The sequence below is a fragment of the Puma concolor genome, chromosome D1 (assembly GCF_028749965.1).
Source record: "Puma concolor isolate L17-30 chromosome D1, mPumCon1.1.hap2, whole genome shotgun sequence".
Lineage (NCBI taxonomy): Eukaryota > Metazoa > Chordata > Mammalia > Carnivora > Felidae > Puma > Puma concolor.
The window spans coordinates 669,945-697,938 of record NC_141676.1 but is presented as its reverse complement, the minus strand read 5'-3'; the positions used below and the strand labels follow the sequence as shown (position 1 = coordinate 697,938).

Below are 27,994 nucleotides of genomic sequence, written 5' to 3'. Positions count from 1 at the left end.
GGAAGTCACACACGAGAGGGCCAGAGGAACCGTGTCTTCACCCTAAACACAGCGCAAACGAGCACCTCACGAGACATCATGACGAGGCGGGTTCGAGACACATCACTGGCAGAACACAAACTGCTATTTAAAAAAGACCACCCAAGGGCGCCCGAGTGGCTCTGGTGGTTAAGCGTCCAACTTCGGCTCAGGTCATGATCTCGCGGTTCGTGAGTTCGAACGGGCTCTGGGCTGACGGCTCAGGGCCCGGAGCCTGCTTCCGATTCTGTGTCTCCCTCTGTCTGCCCCTCCCCTGCCTGCACTCTGTCTCTCACATTGTCTCAAAAATAAATAAACATTTAAAAAAAAATAGAAAAGACCACCCTGCGCCATTTTAAGGATCGAAGTTCTCAATTCACCAGACGAGGACACAGTTTTCCTTAGAGCCCACCACTAGCGGACTGCAGAGGTGACAACTAGAGAGATCGGTCATCTTTCTGAGCTGGGTCTCCCAGTGACACTGCTGTCACAGTGTGAAGGACCCGTGTGGGACATATGAGGGCTGAAGGGGACTCGGGGACAGCACTGGCCTCACAAGTCAGGACCCTCGTGCTCGTGGGCCAACAAGCACTGGCTGACCATGGAGAGAGGTCTGGAAGGCCTCCCCCAAGACTTCCTAGGGGAACAATCACATGTCAGCCAGCCAGCTGGTCACCTCACCTTGAGACGTTCTGAGAAACCCTCCCTTTTCACCAACAAACTGATATACAATGTAATGACCTAAGAGTATAAAAGGAGCCCAGGCCTGGTTCCTCCACCACCGCCAGCCCCCACTGGCTCATCCGCTCCCCGCACCCAGGGAGCCCAGCTCTGGCTGGGACACCCCCCCATCTGCTGTGGGAAAGAGTCTGTAGGCTCAGCACATGCAGCCCAGAGCAAGCAGCACCGATCTCCCATCTCCTGCCCACCCGGATTCCATCACCTTCCGGAAGCCTCCTCTGACAACCAAGCCTAAGGTACCACCCTACCTCCTCTCACCTCCTGGAGACAGGTCTCTGCTACTCAGAGCACATCTTAAAGGAAAACACAGCAGCATCCAAAGAGAGAGAACAGCTTGGTCAGACTGAGCTCTGTGGAGACGGCCACAGAAGCACCTGGGGGCTCCTTCCCTGAAACCCCTTACTGGTTGCTGCTCCTGCAGGAACTCGGACACAGGGTCCCTCCTAGAGCCCTCCCGGATGCCAGGAGACTTACAGCAGGGCCGTCACTAAGGCAGAAGAATAACCAGGCACCTCCTGGCCCTGGTGCGTGGCTATGATGTACAGTAACGGCCAGTGCCCAGAAGGCAGCTTCGGGAACTCACAAGGTACTGCAGAGAGTGGGGACGAACCTGGGTGCCAGCCCAGAGGGCAGTCCGGCACGCCACCCTGCCTGAAGCCAGAGCCCTGCCCCCAGTGAGAGGGTGGCTCTCCCAAGGGGAACCAGCAGGGAGACGCCCGACCGTGCCACAGGCCCGGCGTGATCAGGAAAGAAACGATGGCCCCAAGAGAGCGGGGCTCACATTATGCCTACGTGCCTCCCCCAGGCACCCGCCCAGTCCAGCCCCACCTGCTCTCAGGGGCTCCTCACCTACTCAAGAGTGACCCGTGGGGAAGCCTCTCCTTTCCACGGACTGCCCCCACCTTGGGTCCTGTCGTGGAGGGCGGTGCGGAAGGGAGGGAAGCACTCGCACTTCCCACACGTACGCTGGAGTCTGGCTGGGGCGGGGGGAGGGTCCCGTGGGCTTCGTGCGGTCTGGGGAGCACTGGCTGCCGCTGCCCCGCCATCTCGGGGCCCACGGTGACTCCAGTGCTTTCTCTGGCAAGTGTCCAACCATCGGCCTTCCCAGCAGCAGCTACAAGGGCTGCAGACTCAGGGACCGGGTCCCCTCCCGGCTCAAGAGGTACACCACAGCGGCCCTGCCGGCCCTCACGGGCAAGGAAGGAGACACGGGTGCACTTCAGTCTGAGCGGCCTCAAAAACAAAGAGCTCTGCTCACTCTGCAGCCCAGATGCTTTGTTTCCGTCAACAAAGAGTGTGCTTGCTGGCCCCGCCTGCGTCCACCCGCACATTCCCAGCACCCAGCACCCACCCACCTCAGGAGCAAGGCCCGGGCAGAGCGTGCGCCACAAACCCCAGCCACATGGGTAGCCCCGCATCCTCTCCGTTCTTGAAGAGACCGAGCCCATCTCCCAAGGACAGAACTGGCTGGCTGGACACAGTGTCCCCATGCCACCTGTCAGTTCCAAGCGCACCTCCACGAACGGCCCGGGGCAGAGCCCTCTGCACGCCTCTCCCTCGTGGCTGTCTCAGTACAGGGCCACTGCGGGGGGCGGGGGGCGGTGCCACAGCTGCAGAAGGGGCCCTCCTGCAGTTTGGGGTGAGGACTGGAGGGGCTCCGAGGTCCCACAGTGAATTTGGGGCCCCACCCTGGCCATAACCTTCTCACGGCCCTCTCAAGGTGACCCCGGTGCCCACGCCATCATCCAGATCCCCTCTGCAGCCCCACGCTACCGGCCTGCCCGAGGTGGGTCGCCGCCCTCTGAGAGTTCCTGACGGCCCGTGCCCTGGCCCGGCCAAACCAGCTGCCTTCTCTCTCTCCGGCGGCTGAGCTACCCCCTTGCTCCAAGGAGGGGCCTGAAGATCTGTCCTCCTGGGGGCTCTCCTTGGGCCCGAGGGGCCATACTTTGGGCCTTGTAGTCACCCTCACCAGAACTCAGGAGTTCCTCCCAGTGACCGTCGCTCCAAGCTGGTGTGGTTTCACTCGGACCAGACTAGACTGAGGTGGTCCTCACAATGTGAGTTTCAGGGCGGGCTAGAACTGTGTCTTTATTCCAGTAATTTCAAACTGTCACACTGCACATCTCGTGCCTGAGAGGGGGTGGCCCACGTCCCCACGTTCCGTGAAGACCAGAGAAGAGGGGAGGTGGGAAACAGGCCACACATCCTGACTGACGATCAGGATCCAGTCTGTGCCCGAGACACCCAACTTGTCTACGGCCCCCTCCTCGGTGGGCCCTTCCAGAAATGAAGCAGGACACCACATCACGGCTTAGCACTGCCTGAGACAACGTGAGGCTTATGACGACCCTGTATCACTGGCTCTTAAGACTCATGCCAATTTCAGAATGTGAAATGTGAAACAAGGTCTATCTGAGGATGACAAAAACCTGGTCCTTCTGTAAGAAGATATTAAGCAGTAAGACCCAAGACTGGAGAGTGAGTCACCAGTGCACCCAGACGCGGGGACAAACACGCTCCCTCCTCCTCAGGCGCTGGGCTGGAGGGCAGGCACCCTGACAGTGGCTTAGTGTCTGGGTCAGAGCCAGGTCAGCCCTGCGTACCCACACAGCGGTGCTCCCCACGTGCACCCCCTCCAACCACACTGTTGTGTCCCTGCAGGCTCTGTCCCTGCCATGTCCCAGCACCGATCAACCTAAAACACCCTCAGTCGCTCATGCTTTTCAGGGCCTATCCTCTCTCATTCGACAGTGGCGATGGTCAACATTCGTCCAAGATAACCACTCTTAAGGGACAGGAGAAAGATGCCTATCAGTTTTACCTCTGACCCCAACAGGCCTCAGGCTGACACGAATCTGTCATTTGTGCCTTAAGGGCGGGGCTCTTGTGCTAAATGGAGACGTGGCCCGGGACACACAGGTTTCCAAACCCTCAGCCTCCACCGGGGGATCACGTGGGCAGTCACATAAAGTAGGGCAAGGGCGCCTGGCCCACTGTGAGGAGGTCTGAGCTTGGCCGCCCGAGTACGACCCTATCTCACCAAGAAAGATGTTCCCACCTGACAAATAAGATGCCAGCCAGAGCCCGTGTGGTTGCGGGCATAGCATCTGAGTCCCAGGAAGCAGACTCTTCCGGACAATTTCTGAGCTGTGGCCCTTTCCCACTGTTTTCTCTCACAGACACCGGCGCTCGACAAGTATCTTGCGATCAAAGAGGTGGAAAGACCAGGAGGGACATGGCCCTTCCTCGCGTCTGCACCCTGACGGTATTCTTCCCTCGCCCCCACGCCATTCTGCCTGCCTCCTCCGTGAACTGAGAGATGCCCACACCGGAGAATCCACTCTTCACCCCCGAGTCCCCACAGACCCGAGGCGTTTCCTCCACTCTCTGTAATGCTTACTGATTTCAGTGGTTAGAAAAAGGGAGATGCAAATTAAGACCACAGTAAGGTTCCACTACACGCCCCCCACCGTAACCAAAACTCACAAGATCAACCATACCAAGTGCCGGCAAGAACGTGGAGGAACTGGGACCGCTCCCACCGGCTGGCAGGAGCGACACGTGCACGGCCGCCCCCGAAAACGGCGAAAGGCCCCCTGCCGCGGGCCCAGGGTGTGTGCCCAGCAGGAGCGCTCACCGCAGCCTCGGCCTCACAGGCAAGCGCGGGCGAGTGCACGGCGGTGCAGAAGCGCTCGCAAGCCACTGGCACACGCACGTGCCCTGAGTGCACCGTGCTCAGCTGAAGAGACCTCGTGCCACCCAATCCCTTTCACGTGGGTTTCAAGAAACAGCAAAGCTACCGTGACACACAGCAGACCGGTGGCCTCTGGGGGCTGACGAAGGTGGCCGAGTACACGGGGACACAGGGAACATACGTGCACCTTCCAAAATTCAAAGTGCACGCTTAAGTCAATTTTATTGCAAGTAAAACACATCCCATAAAGCCAACTTTTAAGCCATTCCTGTCAAATACACCAGGAAGAAAGGCATAAAGCATGGGAGAACACTGGCGAGGACTGGGGGCGGGGGGAGGGGGGGGTAGGGGGTGCGGCCAGCCCGTCGGGAGCCAGCGTGGCACCCCCTTGCCGAGAGCTTTCACGCTTCCTCCATAAAAAGCTGTGCTTTACTTAAGTCTTTCTATACCTACAGTAACCTAAGTTCTTTATGGGAACTTTTGTTTTAATGTTTTCTTTATTTGGGGGACAGTGCAAGCAGGGGAGGGGCGGGGGGAGGGGGGGATCCAAAGAGGGCTCTGTGATGACAGCACAGAGTCCGACACAGGGCTCGAACTCACGAACCGTGAGATCATGACCTGAGCCTAAATCGGACACTTAACCGACTGAGCCACCCAGGCGCCCCCCTCTATGGGAACGTCCTCATTCAGCTGTGCACCCCAGACCGTGGCGGACACCCAGTGGTTACGTAGCAAGTTAGCGGATGCCATGTGGTACACCCCTGCGGACAGTCAGTGATAAGCAAGCGTGATGTCTCCGCGAAGGGTACCACAGCAGCTGCTTCCCCGAGGTCTCGAGGTGGAGTGTGCCGGCTGATGTCATAGTAACTACCCCAATCCACCCCAGACCCGGGTGGCTCACACAACAAGCACCACCTTCTCGCTCACGAGTCTGCAGGTCAGCCAAGACTCAGCAGGGGTGGCCTCCAGCCACAAGCGGGATCTAGGCCCGCACAGGGCGCCTCTCCCTCTCTGAGCCCAGCAGCACCCAAAGCACATCCTTCCCAAGGAGGTGACGGGAAGGCCCCCGAAGGGGCAAGTAGAAACAAGCAACCCCCCTCGAGGTTAGGTCTCAAAGTGGCGCACAGTCGTGGTCTACATCCCACCGGCCACGTCACATGACCAAGCCCCACATCCTTCCTCAAATGACAGAGCCCACCGGTGAAACCATCGGCCTCCAGCCTTCTCGGTAGCAGGGTTTCAGATTACAGATGCAACTTCCCGACGTTCTCAGGACTGTCACATCATATCACTTCTCATCTACCTGCTTCCACGTGTATCTGTAACTGCACAAGGTGCTATCGTGCGCAGCGAGCGTGCAGTCACCTCCGTGGCCGCCATGTCTTTCCTCCTCTTCTGCCCCTCTGACCTTGCATCTGGGATTCTCTGCTTCTGGCCTCAAGTATATCCTTTGGAATTCCCTTTTCCTCACGGGAAACTCTCTCCATTTTTGTCTCAAGAAGCTCCGTGCCAGCTTCAGTCTTAGAAGACGCTCTTGCCGGGCAGTCTTCCACTGGCCGTTCTCCAGCACGGGGCCAGGCTTCCGATCTGCCGCGTGCCAAGTCGGCTGCCAGCACAGCTCCCCTGCCCGTGACTTGTGATCTCTGCGTCTCCGCAGAACGCGTCTAGGTGTGCGCCTCATTCACGCCACCTGTGTGTGTGGAGCCTGCAGTCTGGCCAATTTCACTCATTCCTTGTTTTTTAAGACACACAAATTCACTAAAATTTTGAAGATATTTCACAACGTACTGAAATCAGAAAAATAAATTCTTAATATACGAAATCTAGAAAGATAGAATTAGGAATTAGACTTTAAAGGATTTAGGGGAAAAAAACCAAGGACGGTCAGATGCCACGAAGCAGGCGGCACAGCCTAACGGTAAGCGTGCTGCCAGGCCCAAGGGCCCCCTCCATCCCCAACAAGGGGACAGCGAACTTCTCTCCTCTCGCACAATACAACTTCGTGCACTCTTAAAAGCTGCCACATTCTCTCTCTTTTCCTTCTGGGACGCCAACTAAACCTTTGAGACTTGATCACCACATCCCTTTACCTCTCGCCCCCTGTCCTGTCCCCTGCTCTCTATTCAGGACCCGCTTTGTTCCTATTGTTCAGAACACCAAATCTCTCTTCAACTATGTCTGCTGTGAAATCCAGAGTTCTTCACTTTGGTTTCTGCAGGTTTCAGTTCTGGGATTTCCATTTGCTCTAATATTTCAAATTCCGCTACGCCACCTTTCGCACCCCAAGTTTCCTGCTACAAATTTCAAAGGTGCCTTTATCTCTTTAAAAATGGCACACTTGGGGCGCCTGGGTGGCGTAGTCGGTTAAGCGTCCGACTTCAGCCAGGTCACGATCTCGCGGTCCGGGAGTTCAAGCCCCGCGTCGGGTTCTGGGCTGATGGCTCAGAGCCTGGAGCCTGTTTCCGATTCTGTGTCTCCCTCTCTCTCTCTGCCCCTCCCCCGTTCATGCTCTGTCTCTCTCTGTCCCAAAAATAAATAATCGTTGAAAAAAAAAAATTTTTTTTTTAAAAATAAAAAATAAAAATGGCACACCTGCCCCTTTACCACCATCTGAATCTGGTATCAGAGCTCTCCGTGAGTCTGTTCCCGTGGTCTCTGCTGATTCCCGCTCACGCCACCTTGACTCCCTATGTGCCTGGTTATCTGTGACCAGATGCTGGACTACATGTGTGAAAATTCTAGGCATCATCTGTGGCCTGCAATGACAATGTCCTCCTCCGGGGGACTGCTTTTCTTACCTTAACCCGAGTATAAAGTTCGAGGTGTCCAAAGGCCCACTGCACACCTGTGACAGGGCTGGCTTGCGTCCAGTCCACTCCTGCCCTTAGGGCACTGCCTTGAAAGTCTCCGTGGAAAGCAAAAAGGGTCTCCACTTCTCGTGGGCTCCGGGCTTTGATTCTTCTCCTAGACCAGGGTTGCTCAACTTCGGCACGTCGACATCACAGGCCGATGGCTCTCGGTGGGGGGCTGTTGTATGTGCTGTAGGGTGTAAGCAGCTTCCCTGCCCTCCACCCACTAGATGGCAGTAACGCACCCCCTCCCGGGTGGTGACAAAGGACCCGGTCTCCAGGTGTTGCAAATGTCCCCTGGAGGGCAAAGCCGCCCTGACAGATAACCACCCTCTTGACTTTCATGGTCACATCAATGTCTGTTTCACGGTTCTTTCTTTGGGATCAGCAAACGCTCTCGAGGCACAAACAGCGGTGTGCTGTAGTTGCTTACGTGGACACTTTCCTCCTCCTGGAGAAGGCCCAGAAACTCTCCTTGTTTCTTGTTATCTATGATGCTTCCAAGAGAGAATCCCAAGCAGGGTTTGGGATGCGGGGCTCAATCTCAGGCCTGTGAGACTGACTTGAGTTGAAATCCAGAGTCTGACACTTAACCAACTGAGCCACCCAGGCAACCCCTCAAGACTTTTTTTAACAGTGTATCTGAAGTCAGCACTGTCCAACTTGCAGCTTCTAGCCACGTGTGGCTACTGAGCCCTTGAAGTGTGGCTGGTCTGCGTAGAGTGTGGAGTGTGCTAGAGGTGTAAAATACACACCAGAATTCAAAGACGTGGTATGAAAAAGATGTACGATACCTCTTTAGAAAAAGAGGTAACTTTTTCTATTGACTGCATGTTGCAATGATACTATTTTAGGCATATTACAATAAATAAAACATATTAAAACTAGGTTTTTGGGAAGTTTCATTTGTTGTTTTTTTTTAATAATCTCTACACTCAATCTGGGGCTCAAACTCATGACCCCAAGGTCAAGAGTCACACGCTCCACCAACTGAGCCAGCCAGGTGCTCCTAAAATTAGTCTCGTCTGCTTTTTACTTTTTTTTTAGTGTTGCTACTAGAAAATTTAGAATTATATGTATGTCTGCATTAGTGACTTGTATTATATTTCCACCATATGGTACAGACGTATGTTAGCCAATCTGCCACAACTGGACTGAGAAGCCCCCCAGGGTGCACATTTCTGAGGACAAAGGGTAGGTTTTCTATTACCTGTTACTATGCAAGGTGCACACATACTCAATAATGCCAACTGCTTCACAGGGGAGAGGGAACCTCCTTCCCTCCCTAGGACAGCTTAGCTTAGGCAGGCATGAAGACAGAAGAAACAACACAAGGCTTGTTTGCCCCCAAACATTTATACGGAAAGTCTGAAGACGTACCATCCGAAGGGCCATGAACTCATTTTTAATAACACGGTAAACGTTTATAGGCATTCGCTCTCCATAGAGCACTTTACGCTTAGTTCCACATATAGATAGAATTACTGCAGCAGACACGGACCCTCCCTTCAGTGAAGGACTGGGGCTGCGAAGAGCGTGGGGACCTCAAAGGGTCAGCTTCGTCAGGGACTGCCTTCCTTGGCTTCGAGCCACAGCTGCGCGAGGCGGGGGGACAAGGGCCCAGCCATGCCCACCCCACGCCAGATGCCCCTGACAGGCAATCTTCATGTCAAAGCTCCCGAACGGGCCTCCCCTGCCGGCCTCTAGCCCTCTCCCTCCCTTCCCTGCCCACAGATGCTCCTCTCATAAATCCTCAGTCCTCCGAGCCTAGCTCAGGGTCTGATTCACAGAGAATCCAGCCTGAAATGATCATCAGTAGCCCACGTGAAAGCTGAGAAAAGACACGGGGAAGGGTAAGTAACGTGACAAGGCAGCACACCTTGTAAAGCATCAGAGCAAGGACCCTGTCTGCAGGTGGTCAGGGCAACCTTACTCTTAACCACCATGTGACAGTGCCTTTAGGATGCAGTGAAAGTTACAAACCCCTCACCATGTGGCACAGACGGCAAACAGACCCACGGAACGATGCTCCACGTCACGTGGCATGAGGGAAACGCGCATCAAAACAGTCGTGAGCTCCCTCCACACACCCGCTGGAGCGGCCCAAAGCCAGAACGGCGACATCACCCAATGCTGGCGAGGACACAGGGCGACGGGAACTCTCGTTTGTTCCTGTGGGAATGGGAAGCGGGGCGGCCGCTTTGGGAGACAGTCTGGTGGCTTCTGAGAAAACTCCACACGCCATTACCACGCAACACAGAAGCCCCGCTCCCTGGTATTTACCGCGGGAGCCGAAGACCTACGACCACGCAACGCGGGCTCACGGGACATTCACAGCAGCTTTATTTATAATCCCAGAAGCTACATTCACAACTGACAACGCCCGGACGCCATCAAGATGTCCTTCAGCGGGTGGACAGATAAATAAACTGTGAGATGTCCAGGCGAGAGAATACTATTCGGCACCGAAAAGAAGCGAGCTAGGAAGCCGTGGAAAGAAGGAATCTTAAAGGCACCTTACTAAGTAAAAGAAGCCAATCTGAAAAGGCTACATACCGTATAATTCCAATTCTATGACATTCTGGAAAAGGCAAAACTATGGAGACGGTAAAAAGATCAGTGGTTGCCAGGGGCCGGGGGGAAGGAAAGGATAAACAGGTAGAGCACAAGAGATTTTGGGGGCAATGAAACAACTCTGTACGATACTGCAGTGATGGATATGTGTCATCACTCGTTTGTCCAAACACACAGAATGTACAGCCCCCAGAATGACCCATGACATCAACTGTGGACTTTGGGTGATGATGACGTGTTCACGTAGGTTCCTCAGCTGCCTGGTGGGGTGTCGACAGTGGGGAGGCTGTGCAGGTGTGGGGGCAGGGGTGTATGGGAAATCTCCATACCTTCCTCGATTTTGCTGTGAACCTAAAGCTGCTCTAAAAAAATAAAATCTTGGGGCGCCTGGGTGGCTCAGTCGGTTGAGCATCCGACTTTGGCTCAGGTCATGATCTCACAGTTCATGAGTTCGAGCCCCGCATCAGGCTCTGTGCTGATAGCTCAGAGCCCAGATCCTGCTTCAAATTCTATGTCTTCCTCTCTCTCTCTGCTCCTCCCCAGCTCATGCTCTGTCTCGCTCTCCTTCAAAAATAAATAAAAACATGTGTAAAAAAAATTTTTAATAAAAAAATAAAATCTTAAGAAGAACAACTAAATAAAAAAAAACTTAAGCGATGAAAGTTATAGACCTCCCCAAACATACACACGTACTATATACACGTATATGCGCGCACATGTGTGTGTGAAACAGCAAACCTTTTCATGTGCAACTTCAGAAGTTTCACAGACCTTCTAGAAGATCCTCAGGCCTGGGGCGCCTGGGTGGCGCAGTCGGTTGGCGTCCGACTTCAGCCAGGTCGCAATCTCGCGGTCCGTGAGTTCGAGCCCCGTGTCGGGCTCTGGGCTGATGGCTCAGAGCCTGGAGCCTGTTTCCGATTCTGTGTCTCCCTCTCTCTCTGCCCCTCCCCCGTTCATGCTCTGTCTCTCTCTGTCCCAAAAAATAAATAAACGTTGAAAAAAAAAAAAAAATTTAGAAGATCCCCAGGCCTAATTCAAAATATGAGAACATAATCCTTTCCCTAGGGCTCCACAGGGAAATACTGGAGGTCCACTAGTTTGCATCCCTTGATAACACAGGATACCCATCCTCAAGCCCTGAGAAGCCACCCATTCCTAGAAATTCTGTGTCCCCCCCGACACACCCCACCCTGCCCCAGCTCCTTGGCTTCAGTCCCAGCCTCTCCTCTATTCACTGTTCCCGGGCAATTCCAGCCACTCTCATGGCTAAAGTCTGCTCAGCCACGTGAACCAGATGTCAAACCCGGAAAAATTCACTGAGAAAGTAAGACTTAACGGATCAGCCAGCCTTTCACAGACGTGTCCTCAGTACTGACCATCTGCACTTCGCAGCCCCTCAAGGTGCGGGCGCCCAGGGAGGTGCGCTCCAGACACGCTGGCCTACAAAGAGGCACCACCTGAGAGGCTGGGCAATGTGGCTCGTGACTGGTTCACAAAGCCAGAAACACTTTGGTACAGGAAGTGCCCAGATAACTGTCATACTGAAACAATGAGTGGCCGCAGGTGGAGCACTTCTTTGAGATTCACGCTTTGAGCCCATACCGCACCGGGTCTGTCTGGCTCACCACTCCCAGACCTGAAGGAGTGAAGTCCAGGAGTGGAAGGAGCTGCTCTTCAGGAAGAGGCTGGGTCCCGGGAGGGGCCCCTCCACCCCATCCCTTCCACACAAGTTCTCAGACAACTCAAGAGCGACCAATGGCCTGACCCTAAGCACGTTTTAATTCCAGCAGAGCCACAAGAGTAACTGTGCTAACTCAGAACTCCGATTCGAAGAGGAAAGAGTTAAAAGGCATTAGAAGACGAGGCCCCGCTCCAGAAGATTTACAAAAGGACATTTCACGAAAAAGACTGAACACACTTACCTTTAAATTTTGATCTAATGTTTGCCAGTTCTTTGTTTATTCTCTTTATTTCTGCTTCTTTACTTTTGCCTAAAAAAAGAGAGAACACAAATGCATTTACTTTAACTCACTTCTGAGCAAACATCTGTTCCCCGACAAGACCAACACCTCAGAATTAAAGGCAAAAATCACTGCTTTTAGGAGGCAAAGAAAGAACCACACTGCCAGCAGCCAAAACCAGCAGGGAGGCAACTGGGACAGAAGCCGGGGCCCTGACACAGGCTGTCCCAGGTCAAAGCAGGGTGAGTCCAGAAGCACCACACAGGAAAGCAGCCACTCTAAAAACCGAAGGGGTCTACAGCACCATTGTTACTTTATTTTTTATTATTATTTTTATTTTAGAGACGGAAGAGGGGCCAAGGGAGGGAGAGAGAGAATCTTAAGCAGACTCTACACTCAGCACAGAGCCGGATGCGGGGCTGGATCCCACAACGCTGGGATCATGACCTGAGCCAAAATCAAGAGTCAGACTTTCAATCGACCGAGCCACCCAGGCACCCCTACAGCACCATTTTTAATCCCATCTTCCGCCACCGTTCTGGAACTGTAAGCACTCAAAATACCTGAACATTTTCCACAGTTAATAGTTAACTCCTAAAATTGACTGTTATTGCCATGGATAATTTTTGAAAGTATAAAGTTTTAATCCTTTTAGCAGCTTCCAATTTTCCTTCCCTATGAAATTCACCAAACTACAAAATCTGATAAATCTTTTACCACATGCAGTGAAGTCTGGGAAGTTTTCTCCATTATATGCAAAAGAGATGGAAAGTACGTCATATACACGACAGTCAGACTTTTGCTGAATTCTACATCTGTTGCAAATTGGACTCAATCCAGCAAATATTTGTGTGTATGCAGCGTGTCGGCCATGGAATGGAGAGCAGACTGTGCACGGTTTTGCTCCACCTTGGCCGAATGTGGAAACCGAGGCTTCGAGAGCGTAGGACACTTCCTAAGGGCTACAAATCTTGACAGGTACTGTAAAAATGGAAGAAGCGATTCATCACACAGGACACAGTGAGCTGTGTGTGGAAACACATCTGTGTAAGTGCCCATCGCCCTGTGAAAGCCGGCACCAGTTCACTATCAGAGACCCTCTCCGGGCGAGCCCTTGCTTTGGCGACAGCGTGCGGCGGGCGAGGAAAGGGAAGCAGCCGCCGGAACAAGTACCGCCCCCACGCTCACAGACGCCCAGACTCTGCGCTCGCCTGCGTCCTCCTCCAGAAATGCTGCCCACCTGCTCTGCCTCCCCTTGTGGCACGTCTGTCACCTCCTCCAGCAAGGCGGCCTCCCTCTCTCCAGGACGCTCCCAGAACATCATTTACCTTTTACTGCTAATTTGCCATTAGGTAGGGCTTCCCATCTGCCAGGTTAAAGGAACACGGCTTTAAGCCAATCCCACCCTAGAAAGCCCCTATGGAGCAGCTGGTCAGGACAGGGCCACGAGGCAGGCTCACTCACCAGGCACCGTTCGAGGCACCGAGACAGACAGATGCAGGTCAAAACAACACTTCCTGCCCTCAGGGAGCCACCGTTCCAGGCGGCGGTGGGGGCTGGAGACCTTTAACGGAACAAGCACAGCACGGTGAGCTCTGGGGAAACAGGGAGGCAGACAGGCTGGGAAGGGGCGTCCAGCCCCCCTCAGCAGCCCCGATGTCATGCCGGCCAGAGCCGATCACAACAGTTAAGATAAGGCACAGCCAAGGGCTCCTGGGAGGCTCAGTCGGTTGAGCGTCTGACTTCGGCTCAGGTCATGATCTCACGGTTCGTGAGTTCGACCCCACGTCGGGCTCTGTGCTGACAGCTCAGAGTCTGGAGCCTGCTTCTGATTCTGTGTCTCCCTCTCTCTCTGCCCCTTCCCTGCTCACGCTCTCTCTCTCTCTCTCTCTCTCTAAAAATAAAGATTAAAAAAAAATTTTTAAATTTAAGGCGCAGCCAAAGATAAGGCGCAGCCCTGAAGAGTCGGGGGTACCCGCTAGAGCAGTAGGCTTAATGGCCCAGGGCGGCAGGGAAGTCATCCTTAGTGTTATTTTTGCTGAAGTAAGCTTTCTGGACCTGGCTGAAACGGCCGTGAAAGTGCTATCTTGGTAGCCTCCTGCTCACACCCAGCGCCTGCAGGCAGCCTGACGCAGCCCAGCCTGAGCGTGCACCGAGTGTGCCCGTGTGTGCATGCACACCTGTGTTTGTGTGAGCACGCAGGCGTGCTCCTGTGTGGGGGCACACACCTGTTTACGTGTGCCTGTATGTGTGCCTGGGTGGGAGTGTGCACCCGTGTATGCGTGTATGTGCACGCCTGTGGCTGTGTGTGTGCACGTGTGCGTTTGTGCTGCTCACGAGGTGGACGGGAATCTGTCCCCGTGCTCTCTCTGGGACGTGTGCCACTCCACCTCCGCAAGCCCTACAGGAGAAGAGGCCCCCTGAGTGGCAGAAACCCATGTTGTGCAGACAGTCCGAAGACGGGGAGACGGTGGAAAGAAGCAGTAACGCGAAATGAGCTAAATCAGCTTTCATAAAACCTGCAGAGATTACCCAAGATTGGAAAGTCACAAAATAAAACTAAAGGCACATAGAGTTATAAGGGTCACCACCAGGAGACAGAAGCAGACAGTAAAACCACGCTCCGTCCAGAGAGCAAGACCAGGCCAGGGTGGAAGCTACAGCTTTTTATCCAAAGTTTGTTTTGTTTTGTTTTAAGTGGCCAATCTAGGGACGCCTGGGTAGCTCAGTCGGTTGAACGTCTGACTCTCGGTTTTGGCTCAGGTCGCCATCCCAGGGTGGGAGAATTGAGCCCCACGGCTGAGTGTGGAGCCTGCTTGACCTTCTCTCTCTCCCTCTCCCTCCCCCCTCTCTCCCTCTCCCTCTCTCTCCCTCTCCCTCTCTCCCTCTCTCCTTCTCTCTCCCTCTCTCCTTCTCTCTCCCTCTCTCCCTCTCTCTCCCTCTCTCCCTCTCTCTCCCTCTCCCCCCCTCTCCCCCTCTCCCTCTCTCCCTCTCTCTCCCTCTCCCCCCCTCTCCCCCTCTCCCTCTCTCCCTCTCTCTCTCTCCCTCTCTCCCTCTTCCTCTCCCTCTCTCTCCCTCTCCCTCTCTCCCTCTTCGTCTCTCTCTCCCTCTCTCTCTCCCTCTCCCTCTCTCCCTCTCCCCCTCTCTCCCTCTCTCCCTCTCCCCCTCTCTCTTTCCCTCTCTCTCTCCCTCCCCCTCTCCCTCTCCCTCTCTCCCTCCCCCTCTCCCTCTCCCTCTCTCCCTCCCCCTCTCCCTCTCTCCCTCTCTCTCCCCCTCTGTCCCCTCCCCTGCTCGCGCTCACACGGTCTCCAAAATAAAATTTTAAAAAATAATAAATAAAAATAATAACAAATAAAACAGCCAATTTACAACAAACACGGAAGTACACATTTTTTTCTCAATCAGGGCAGGCGAGGGCTCTCCTGGAGGAAAGGCGTACGCAAACGCCACGAGTGGGCTCCAGAGGCAGGAGTGGGAGGCTGGAGTCCGCGAGCGGTCTCTGCTCCCTCTGTGACCAAGGGGGAGTTCCTCTACCTCTCTGAACACACACCCCCTCAAAAGAAAAGCCACGGACGCCACGGACGCCACGCGGTGCACCTGTGCGGGAGAAGGCAGAGAGAAGAACGGGGTCGGGGGGGGGGGTTCAGAGAGCCGGGCGGGAGCACCCAGGGGGCCGCAGCCAAGACGGGAGAGCCCGCACTGCGTCACACCCCGAGTGACACAGAGAGGGAAGGTCCGCGGGGAGCAGCCGCCAGGTGGGGGGGGGGGGGTTGCCTGCCGATGGAGCCGCCGCCCTGGCCCGTGCCTCCTCCCACGGCTCAGAAATAAAGTTCACGGAAAAATAAGCCGCGGGAAAGTGCTGGGGTCAACTCCGCACAAAGAAACTCTAGGAACAAAGGGGACCGAGCAGAACGCTCTCGCCTGGAACTGAGCAAGGGCCGCAGAAAGACGCTCCAACGGGGCACCGACATCAGAGCACTGTTTCAAAGCCAGCTGAGAGACGGCAAGAAAAACCGAGAAAATATCCAAAAATCCACTAGAAACATTCAGGTATCGGGTAAACAGGAAGTAGAAACATCGTTCCACAAACGAAGAATGGCCTCGGGGTACAAGAGTAAAGAGACACGGCAGAGGTCTGGACAGAAATAGAAGATACGAAGAAAATTGTTCAAACCAGACGGAAATGGAAAACGAGATAAAGGGTTCAAGAAAAAGCAGCAAGCACTGCAAATGGACAGAGACGCGACCTGTGGCAGGAGTCCCTGAGGCCGGCGGCCAACCAAGCAGCAGAGAGGCTACAAGGCGTCATTCGAAGACTTCCCTGAAATGACCACGCGAGCTCCTGGGAACGCCGGCCCCAAATAACACACACCAACACGTATTCTAATAGAAGTACCTGACTTCACAGAAAATAAAATCGCCTGGACACCCAGGAAGAAAGGGCAAGCCGCCTGAAGGAGAAAAGCGGGGCCCCTCAGGTTCCGGCGTCGCGTCCCAGCGGGAGGCAGGCGGTGGCACGGGGGCTCCGTGGGGAGGCGAGACCTGCGACCAGGAATTTGCGGCCGGCACAATCAGCCCACGTGCGCCCGCCACACTCCTGCGCCACGTGGCCTCAGAGAGCGAGGTGGGGGCCCCAGGCGGCTCGTGGCACTCCAGCGACGTCTCCGAGGAAGCGAGGGACCGCGGAGCGGCACACAGGCGGGACGGGGCGGGGGCACAGCCGGCAGAAGGTTCACAGGTGAGCCGGGGGCCGTCTACCTAGTCGTCCCCAGTCCCTGAGACTCCAGGTGTGGACGAGGCTCCGGAGAAAACCCCAGCCGCCCTGACCTCGGCTGGAGTCCACGGGACCACATGTGGCACTCTCCCTTCAAGACGCGTGCGTGTACCTCCTAGAGGAGGAGGCTTACTGAGCGCGACGACGCCTGGCCGCCGTAAGCACCCCACACCCGCATCGGGGAGCATCAGTTCCCACTACAGGAATCCAGGCTTCTTGGTGGAACCGCTGGCCCCAAGACGGGGAGAGGCCCAAGACCAGCCCAGCCCTCACAGGACTCTCAAAGACCACGGGCCACCAGGGCCAGGTCAGAAACGGCACCCAAATGAAGAGACTCCATCAGTCAAAGGTGGCAACAGCCTGAGCTTCCAAGAGGATAAAAAGTGCAATGGTCAAAATTCACAAAGACATTGAAATCCATGAGTTCAAAATTACATTTTAAAAACCACCTAGTCACCTTGAGAGGATACTAAGGAACAAATTGACTTGAGGACTGGTAATAGGGGCGTCTGAGGGGCTCAGTCAGTTGAGCATCCAACCTCAGCTCAGGTCATGACCTTGCAGTTCGTGGGTTCGAGCCCCACATCTGGCTCTGTGCTGACAGCTCGGAGCTTGGAGCCTGCTTCGGATTCTGGGTCTCCCTCTCTCTCTGCCCCTCCCCTGTTCACACTCCCCTATTCTCTCTCAAATATAAATAAACATTAAAACATTTTAATGGGAATGCAAGCTGGTACAGCCACTCTGGAAAACAGCATGGAGGTTCCTCAAAAAGTTAAAAACAGAACTACCCTACGACCCAGCAATTGCACTACGAGGCATTTATCCACGGGAGAGAGGTGTGCTGCTTTGAAGGGACACGTGCACCCCAATGTTTATAGCAGCACTATCGACAATAGCCTAAGTATGGAAAGAGCCCAAACGTCCATCCACGGATGAATGGATAAAGAAGATGTGGGATATACAGACAATAGAGTGCTACTCGGCAACCAAAAAGAATGAAATCTTGTCATTTGCAACTACGTGGATGGAACTGGAGGGTATTATGCTAAGTGAAATCAGTCAGTCAGAGAAAGACAAATATCATATGACCTCACTCATATGAGGACTTTAAGACACAAAACAGATGAACGTAAGGGAAGGAAAACAAAAAGAATATAAAAACAGGGAGGGGGACAAAAGAGAAGAGACTCATAAATATGGAGAACAAATGGAGGGTTGCTGGAGGGGGTGTGGGGGGGGGATGGGCTAAATGGGTCAGGGGCATTAAGGAATCTACTGAAATCATTGCTTCACTATATACTAACTACCTTGGATATAAATTTCAAAAAATTAAAATTAAAAACAAGTTTTTTTTTAATAAAGAAACCTGATAGACAAGGGGAAAGAACTGAGCACCTACCCTGCCTCTTCCACGGGAACCATCCCCCAGCGTAACTGAGAACAGTCTCTTCATAAAAGGATCCTCACAAGTCAGTGAGAATGAGAATATCACCATTTGGCCCCTCCCCCCACAGAACGGCGGGAACCGAGCAGCTAACAGCATCACAAGGGGTCAGATGGACACCACACAAGCCCCACAGGCAACAGCAGAGCTTCACCTCCAGTCTTGCCAAGGTGTCGACTATATGCGACTCAGCCTCCACACCCAGCTGGCAGATGGCCAAGAACATGGTGAAACACACTAGGACCTCCACAACTTAACATCCCTTAAATGTCCCGGGTCTTCAGCAGACTGTTGTAAGGAAAAGAAAGGAATAAAGATTAAAGAACAGGAAATGTTTAGAAATGGGCAAGCCCACACCAGAATGTTCAGGATGCATCCCGGTGGGAGAAAACTGTAAAGGACACAAAGGAACCCAATGAGGACAGGAGGTTTGGAGGGGGGATCAATGGGATGGGGCAAGCAGAAGGGCTTCTGGGGTCATCACCCGGGTGGAAGTCACAAGGGTGTTTGCTTTATCATAACTCATTAATTTCCAAACATAGGTCTGTGTTTTATTTTACAACAAAAAGGAGAAAATAGGAGTAAACTGCCTTGTGAGACACTGGATCCCTTAACTCCAGAAATGTTCAAGTTCTGACTGGGTCCCTTCGATGCATCTGACCACAGCTTCCCCTGCACGAAACCCAAGCCTCTTCTGAGGACAGTGGATGCCATCCATGCCCCCCACCCACCCACGTGCCACCGGTGTACAAGATCCTGCTCACTGTTCATCGTCCCTCCCCTAAGGGGCGGGGCCCAAGGAGATCCGGCGGAGCCCCCTCCCCCTACCAGCCAGGCCCTTCTCTCCCCACCCCTAGTCCCCTGCAGTATCCTCTCCTCCACCTCACCCCCCCCAACTAAGCAGCAAGGGTGTCACCTCTTCAAGAAGCCCCCCTCACCCCTCAAACAACAAGGTTAGGTGCCCCCTTGTCTCTACTGCCACAGTGACCCTGGTCTCCTGGGCCCTTCTTGTCACTGTTCCCAGCTGATTTTCTCCCGTCTCAACAGCCTTGCACAAGCACACCCACCACAGGGCTGGTTGGCGACCAACACAGACAAAGGAGGCTGGGCAGGATGACTGGGGTTCCCTCTCGAGCGGAGGGGCAGGTGAACCCCCCTGGGGACTCCCAGAAAGGGGAGCTCATGAGACAGTGCCCAGACACACACACACACACACACACACACACACACACACACACACACACACACACGGTGCAAGGCCTGGCGCGGGAGCCTCCCTGGGCTCAGGTCCAAGCTGCACCGCCGATTCACCAACGCCTCGGTGCCCCCGTCTCCCAGCAGAGACGCCACCGCAGGCAGCAAGGAATACAAGGAGCCCTGACAACAGCGCCTGGCACGTGAGCCCACAAACACTAGCCCTTAGCTGGATGCTTTCACTCAGCTGAACGAGGCTAGCCCTGAGTGTTAACCCTTCAAACGCCGAAGGGGAACGCCCTCTGCTGCACCGGGTTCTAACGTGCCTGTCCGAGGTTTTAAAGAAAATCGAGTGTAACTGTGGGTGACTGATAACCCACACGCAGATTCATACATCCACACCAACATTTATGTCCTGAACGTACCAAAATGTCCTGGCGGCCTCTTCCACTGTGCACTGTCCATCCCTCAGTCCCCATGAGGGGAGGACACTGCGCAGCACCCTGTCCACTGGGGTCCGTCAGGGGCTTTCCTGGCAAAGGCTAGTTCACGCTCATTCATACTGTACTTCTCTCCAGACAGGTGGGGGCCCCACCGACAACCAAGCCACCCCACATAGCGGGGAGCAAACCTAGCAAAAACCCTTCTCTTTTTAGATGAAGAATTCGCCTTGCGGGCTTGGGGAGAGGTTTACGGCCCACCCTGACCTCAGAAACCAGTTTTGAAAGGGAAAACTGTCAACTAGGGTAATTGGCCTGGAGGGAAACGCCTCACTGGGCTTGTAGTTTGATCTTTGTTCCACGGGAAGAGCGGCTGGTCTTCGCCTCCTGGCGCTGCCTCTATGTTCAGCAGGTTGCTCAGCCCCTGACAACCCTGAACTTGTAACAGGCAGTGCCCAGCGTGGACTCACGAGCTCTGGTAGCTAATGAGTAACCCAGACGAGCCCACAACCACTGCCCCCAGACAAGCTACAATGTGTGCCCAAGTAAGCAGCAAAGAATGCACTCTGCAGATAGGCTTTAATAAAAGCTTCTGGATTTTTAGGAATACCGCCCTGGTCGGTCTTCCAGAATAACATGCCGGTTAATGATTTCTCATTGCAAGCTGAGACCCTAACTTTGGAAACAAAGAGTACAGTACCAAACTACGAAAACCTTAAGGTAGTAAGTATGAAATTTACAATAAAATTTGGTCTAAATAAAGAATTTTAGTCTGTATATCCTACAACTGGGGCACCTGGGTGGCTCAGTCGTTAAGTGCCGACTGTTGGTTTCGACTCAGGTCATAATGTCACGGTTCATAGGATGGGGCCCTGAATTGAGCTTCATGCTGACAACACAGAGCTTGCCTGAGATGCTCCCTCTCCCCTTCCCTCCCTCCCTCTCTCTCTCTCTCTCTCTGCCTCTCCCCTGCTCATGCTCTCTAAAATTAAACTTTAAAAAAAAAGAAGAAAAAAATAATTTCACTAAGTAAACCTAAAGCCCCAAATTTACCAAACAAAATCCTATTTTTTAAGGAAAATATTTTTGCTACAATTATACTGAAGGTGGTCAGCACAGTGGCCAAAAAGTCTGAAATCAAGCCTGCACTGGAATGCCGGCCCACGTCTCGACAGTTATGTGAGCTGGGGCCATCAACTTAATGTCTCTGTGCCTCAGTTTCTCCTTCATTACATGGGAATGTCATCCATCAACGCACCGTGATGAGGACCACACAAGATAAGGAGCCAAAAGACCACACAAAGCAGCGTAGTCGCGGGAGGCTGTAAGGATCGTCATCAAGGACAGCGTCTATGTTTTCCCTTTACGAATGCATAGGAAGGACAGGCCTCAGAACAGAAACCCTCAACAACAAATCAGAAAAAAAGACTTCAAATATCAAGTTGTTATGCCATAGAAGATAAAGCCACTCTTGACTGACAAACGTTAACTGATTATCTTTTCCTACTCAAGTGCAGTTGACATACAATATTGTTAGTTTCAGGTGTATAACATAGTGATTCAACATTTAAACACATTAAGAAGTGATCACCAGGGGCGCCTGGGTGGCGCAGTCGGTTAAGCGTCCGGCTTCAGCCAGGTCACGATCTCGCGGTCCGTGAGTTCGAGCCCCGCGTCAGGCTCTGGGTTGATGGCTCAGAGCCTGGAGCCTGTTTCCGATTCTATGTCTCCCTCTCTCTGCCCCTCCCCTGTTCATGCTCTGTCTCTCTCTGTCCCAAAAATAAATAAACGTTGAAAAAAAAAAAATTAAAAAAAATAAAAAAAAAAAAAAAAGAAGTGATCACCACTATAAATCCAGCTACCACCTGTCATCATACAAAGTGGTTACTTACACATTATTAACTACGTACTACATCACCCATCTTATTTATGACTGTAAGCCTGTACCTTTAATCCCCTTCCCCTGTTTTCATCAACTCTCAACCCCCCCCCCCATGGCAACCATCAGTACGTTCTTATACCTATGAGTCTATTTCTATTTTGTCTTGTCTGTTCATTTGCTTGGTTCTTGAGATTCCACATATAAGTGAAATCACATGGTATTTGTCTTTCTCTGACTTATTGCACTTAGCATAATAACCTCCAGGTCCATCCATATTGAGGCAAACAGTACGATTTCATCCTCTTTATGGCTGAGTAATAGTCCTGTGTGTGTGTGTGTGTGTGTGTGTACACATGTACGTGACAAATACATGTCATCTACATCTTTATCCATTCATCTATCAACACACATTTCGGCTGCTTCCCTATCTTGGCCACTGTCAATAATGCTGCAATAAACACAGGGGCACAGGTATCTTTCTGAGTTAGTGTTTCTGTCTTCTTCAGGCAAACACTCAGAAGTGGACTTACAGAATCGTATCGTATTTTAACTTTTTGAGGAACCCCCATACTATTTCCATAGTGCTTGCATCAATTTGCATTCCCACCAACAGCACACAGGGTCCCCTTTCTCCTCATCCTCTCCAACTCTAGTGATTTCTCGTCTTTTTGACACTAGTCACCCTGACAGATGTTGAGATGATGGCTCACTGTGCTATTGATTTGCATTTCCCTGATGATAATGAGCATCTTTTCACGTGTCTGTTGACTATGGCATATCTTTCCTTCACAGCTTTATTGAGACATAACTCCTATATCATACAATTCACTCACTTAAAGTATATAATTCAATGGCTTTTAATATATTCAAGGACCCATGTTGGTCCTTGAACAACATGGGTTTAAACTGTGCAGGTCCACTTATACATAAATTTTTTTGGTAAATACAATACAGCACTGTAAACGTATTTTCCTTATGATTTTCTGAATAATACGTTCTTTAGCTCACTTTATTGTAAGAGTATATAGTACATACAACATACAAAGAATGTGTTGAGCAATATGCTATTGGTAAGGTTTCCAGTCAATAGTAGGCTATTTATTAGTAGTTAAGCTTTGAGGGGACTAAAGTTACATGCAGATTTTTTAATGCACAGGGTTTAAGTGCCCCTAACACCGCACTGTTTAAGGATCAAACTGAGTATGGGTCTACCACATTTTACTGTCTATTCATCACTTGACGGACTTGGGGGTAGTTTCTACTTTTTGGCTACTATGAATAATGTTGCTATGAACATTGGTGTACAAGTTTCTGTGTGAACATGTTTTCATTTCCCTTGGGAGGACACCTAGGAGTAGAATTACTGGGCCATATGATAATTCTATGTTAGAGGAACTAACAAGATGTTCTTCCCAAGGGCAGCACCCTTTTATATCACTAGAAAAGAATGAGGGTTCCAATTTCTCCACAATTTTGCCAATGCTTGCTATGGTCCATCATTTTTTTCCCCAATCATTTTTATTACAGCCATACTAATGAGTATGAAGTAATACCCCACCATGGTTTTGATTTGCATTTGCCTGAGGGCTTTTAATGTGTTTATTGGACATTTGTATATCTTCTATGGAAAAATGTATATTCAAATACTTTAACCACTTTTAATTGAGTTGTCTTCTAATTTAGTTCTTTATGTATTCTGGATACAAGCCTGTTATCAAATACATGATTTTCTTTTTTTTTTTAATATAATTTATTCCCAAATTGGAAAAGTACATGATTTTCAAATATTTTCTCTCATTCTTGGGTTGTCTGTTCACTTTCCTGATAGCATTTTGCAGCATGAAAAGTTTTTAATTTTGATGAAGCCTTGTTATTTATTTTTTATCACTTATACTTCTGTCAATGTATCAGAATCCTTTTCCCAAGGCCACAGAAATTTATTATTTTCTTGTAAGAGTTCTACAGCTCTAGCTTTTCCATTTAAGTTTACGATATATTTTGAGTGAATTTTTGTGTATGATGTGAGGTAGGGGTTAATTTCATTCTTTTATTTGTGGATGTCCAGTACTCCCAGCACCATTTGTTTAAAAGACTATTCTTTTCCCCCACTGAATTGCCTTGGCACTCTTGTCAAAAATCAAGGGACCACAAATGTCAAGGTTTATTTCTGCACTCTCCACATCATTCCATTAATCTATATATCTATCCTTACACCATAACAACACTGTCTTGATCACTTTGTATTAAGTTTTGGAATAACTTTGTTCATCATCAACTTTGTTCATCTAACCAGTCCAAGACTGATTTGACTACTACAGGTCCCTTGAATTTCTGTTTAGTTTTTTTTACTGTTTTTTTTTTTATTTTTTTTAACGTTTATTTATTTTTGAGACAGAGAGAGACAGAGCATGAACGGGGGAGGGTCAGAGAGAGGGAGACACAGAATCCGAAACAGGCTCCAGGCTCTGAGCTGTCAGCACAGAGCCCGACGCGGGGCTCGAACTCACGGACCGCGAGATCATGACCTGAGCCGAAGTCGGCCACTTAACCAACTGAGCCACCCAGGCGCCCCTGTTTATTTATTTTTGAGAGACAGAGAGAGAGAGCACAAGAAAGAAGGGAGGGGCAGGGCGAGAGGGAGACACAGAATCCGAAGCAGGCTCCAGGTTCTGAGCTGTCAGCACAGAGCCCAACATGGGGCTCAAACTCACATACTGTGAGATCATGACCTGAGCCAAAGTCAGACACTTAACCGACTGAACCACCCAGGCGCCCCTTGAATTTGTTTGTATTTTAGAATCAGCTTATCTCAGCAAAAAAAAAAAAAAAAAAAAAAAGGCACCTAGGATTTTTTTTTTTTTAATAAAGATTGCATTCAATCTGTAGATCAATTGGGGATTGTTGCTATCTTAACAGTATTAAGTCTTGCAATCCATAAACATGGGATGTCTTTCCATTTATTTAGGGCTCCTTTACTCCCTTCCAACTACTGTTCATAGCTAGGTGTACAAGCGTTAGGCTTTTTTTGTTTAAACTTATTCCTATGCACTTTATTCTTTTTTATGCCACTGTAAATGGAACTGTTTCCTTCATTGTCAGTGTACAGAAATACAATTAATTTTTCTACATTGATTTTATATACTGCAACCTTCCTCAACCCACTTATAATTCTAATCGTTTTCTAATGGATTCCTTAGTATTTTCTATATATAAAATGATGTCAACTACACACAGGGATCATTCTATTTCTTTCCAACCTGGATGCCTTTTATTCCTTTTTCTTTTGTCACTGCCAGGCTACAAGCTCCAGTATCAAATAGAAGCAGTGAAAGCAAACATCCTTGTCACGTTCCTGATGTCAGAGGGAAACAGCCTTTCACCATTAAATAGGATCTTAGCTGTGGATTTTTCATAGATATACTTTAAGTCAAGACATTCCTTTGTATTTCTAGTTCATTGAGTATTTTTATCATAAAAATGTACTGGGTTTCGTTAAATGTTTTTTCTGCATCTACTGATATGACCAGATGTTTTTAGATCTTTGTTGTATAAACATGGTTATTTCCAGATGTTAAGCCAATCTTGAATTCATGGGATAAATCTCACAATGACCTGATGTATAATCTTTCTTATTGCTGGATTCAGCTGGCTAGTATTTGATTGAAGATTTTAGCTTCTATATTCACAATGGATATTATACTGAGTTTTCTTTCCTGTGATGTATTCATCTGGTTTTGTTATCAGGGTAAATGTGACCTCAGAATGAATAGGAGAGTGTTTCTTCCTCTTCTTTGTTTTTCCAAAGAGTTTGTAAGGATTAGAACTGATTATTTAAGTTTTTTGTAGAATTCACCAGTGAAGCCACCTAGGCTAGGATTTGTTCTTGTGAGAAATTTTTAAATTACTAATACAATCTCTTCATGCAGATTTTTTGTTTCTTCTTGAGTCACTTTCAGTTACTTATGTCTTTCTACAAATTTCTCCATCTTATTTGTTACCTTTTATTTTTTTTAAGTAGGCTTCACACCCAGTGCAGAGTCCAACCCAGGGCTTGAACTCACATCCCTGAAAACAAGATCTGAGCTGAGATCAGAGTTGGATGCTTAACTGACTAAGCCACCCAGGTGCCCCATGCTATCTAATCTTTGGCATACAGTTATCCATATCATTCCACTATAATCCTTTTTATTTCTATAAAGGTAGTAATGTCCCTTCTTTCATTCTTGATTTTAATAATTTTGAGTCTTTTCAGGGCGCCTGGGTGGCTCAGTTGGTTGAGCATCCAACTTCAGCTCAGGTCATGATCTCACGGTTTGTGAGTTTGAGCCCCATGTCAGGTTTTGTGCTGACAGCTCAGAGCCTGGAGCCTGCTTTAGATTCTGTCTCCTCCTCTCTCTGTCCCTCCCCACTTGTGCTCTCTCTCTCAAAAATAAATACATGTAAAAAAAAATTTTTTTTAATAAAAATATAATTTTGAGTCTTCTATTTTTCTTGGTCAGTCTTCCTAAAGGTTTGTCAGTTTTGATATTCTTTTCAAAGAACCAATCATTGATCTAATCTTATTTTCTTTTTTCTGCTTTGCTTTGGGTTTTGTTTGCTCTTCTTTTTCTGGATTCTTAAAGTAAAATATTAGGTTAATGATTTGAGATCTTCCCTTTTTTTCTTTCCTTTTTTTTTTTTTTTTAAATAGGCTCCGTGCCCAGCACAGAGCCCAACCCGGTGCTTGAACTCACAGCCCTGAGATCAAGACCTAAATTAAGATCAAGAGTCAGAGGCCTAACTGACTGAGGCACCCAGGTGCCCCTTGAGATCTTGTATCTCAGCATAGGTTATGTGAGTTAGACCCCGGCAAACTGCGGTCCCTGTCCTTGGAATATGGGTCCCACTTGCCTTCTCCCCTCCATGAAGCTGCTCCAAGGACACAGCCTTGACAGTGATGTGGTGCTGAGACCGTCTGGAAAGTATATGTGACTGATCTAGTTAAGGCCTCTATATAAACTTCTCAAGATTTCACAGATAGGTACAAAGATCCATTAGTCCTTCAGTTGCCCAAGCCAAACCTCGTATGTAAGTTATTTTGCTTATTAAACTTGCCCCCTACCAATGTGGAGTGGCCTGCCACTTCAGTCAGTCTCTTCCTGCCCTCCAAATACAGGGCCCAGTTTCAGATTACACCCAGGAAGCTCCCAAGAAGCTTACTAACCAACACCTTTGTGTTTCCTTCTTTGACCCAGTGGTTACTTAGGACAGTGTTTAATTTTCACATATTTGTGAATTTTCCAAATTTCCTTCTGTTAGTGATTTCTAATTTCATCGCAACGTGACTGGAAAACACACTTTGTATGATCTCAATCCTTTGAAATCTATTGTATAGTGTATTGTGAAGAATGTTCCATGTGCCCTGGAGAAGAATTTACATATTCCACTCCTGTTGGGTGGAACAGTCTACAGGTGACTGCTAGGCCTGATTGGGTTATAGTGTCATTTGAGTCTCCTATTCACTCTGATCATGTCTAGTTGTAGATGTATTACTGTAAGTAGTGTTCTGAAGTCTCCAACTTTTATAATTATCTATTCCTCCCCATGTATTTGGGGGTGCTGTTATTAGGTGTAGCTATGTTTACAATTGATACATCTTGAGAGGCGCCGGGGTGGCTCAGTCGGATAAATGTCCAACTCTTGATTTTGACTCAGGTCATGATCCCATGGTGGTGAGATTGAGCCCCGAATTGGGCTCCACACTGGGCATGGAGCCTGCTTAGGATTCTCTCTCTCCCTCTCTCTCTGCCTCATCCCTGCTCACTTGCTTACATTCCCTCCCTCCCTCTCTCTCTCATTCTCTCTCTCTCAAAAATAAATAAACTAACAAACAAATAAACGATGTATCTTGAGAGACTGACCCCCTGCCATTACAAAATGTTCTTCTAGGTCTCTAAATTTTTGTCTTAATATCTGTTTTGTCTAACATTAGTATAGCCACTGCAGCTCTCTTCTGGTCACTATTTGCAAGGCACATTATTTTTCTTTCTTTGACTTGTCATCTTGCAGTCTATAGTCTCCTTGCCTTTCAATTCAAGTGTTCAATCCACTGACATCTAAAACAATTACATAAGGTAGGATTCGTATCTGCCATTTTGCTATATTTTCTATATATCTTGTGCCTCTATTCCTGTATTCTTTCATTACTATCTTCTTCTGGTTAAACAGGTATTTTTTAGTGTACCACTTTAATGTCCTTGTTATTCTTTTGCTGTATTTTTTTTTGAGCTACTTTCTTAGTACTTGCTTGGAGATTATAATTAACACCTTAACTTAAAACAATCCCACCTCGGGGCGCCTGGGTGGCTCAGTCGGTTAAGCGTCCGACTTCGGCTCAGGTCACGATCTCACGGTCCGTGAGTTCGAGCCCCACGTCGGGCTCTG

At 50.1% G+C, this 27,994-nt stretch overlaps 1 protein-coding gene and 1 non-coding gene across 3 annotated transcripts in view; both read right to left on the bottom strand.

Annotated features, from left to right (window-relative positions):
• AP2A2 (adaptor related protein complex 2 subunit alpha 2) overlaps positions 1-27,994 on the bottom strand; it is an 89,367-nt gene that overhangs the window by 32,294 nt on the left and 29,079 nt on the right. For both annotated transcript variants that reach the window (XM_086676546.1, XM_086676547.1), the window contains exon 2: positions 11,799-11,867. In XM_086676546.1, the coding sequence (XP_086532672.1) occupies positions 11,799-11,867 (69 nt within the window). The remainder of the gene's footprint in view (positions 1-11,798; positions 11,868-27,994) is intronic.
• LOC112852221 (U6atac minor spliceosomal RNA) lies at positions 6,325-6,449 on the bottom strand. The gene has a single exon (XR_003222855.2). It is a non-coding gene; the product is annotated as a U6atac minor spliceosomal RNA (small nuclear RNA).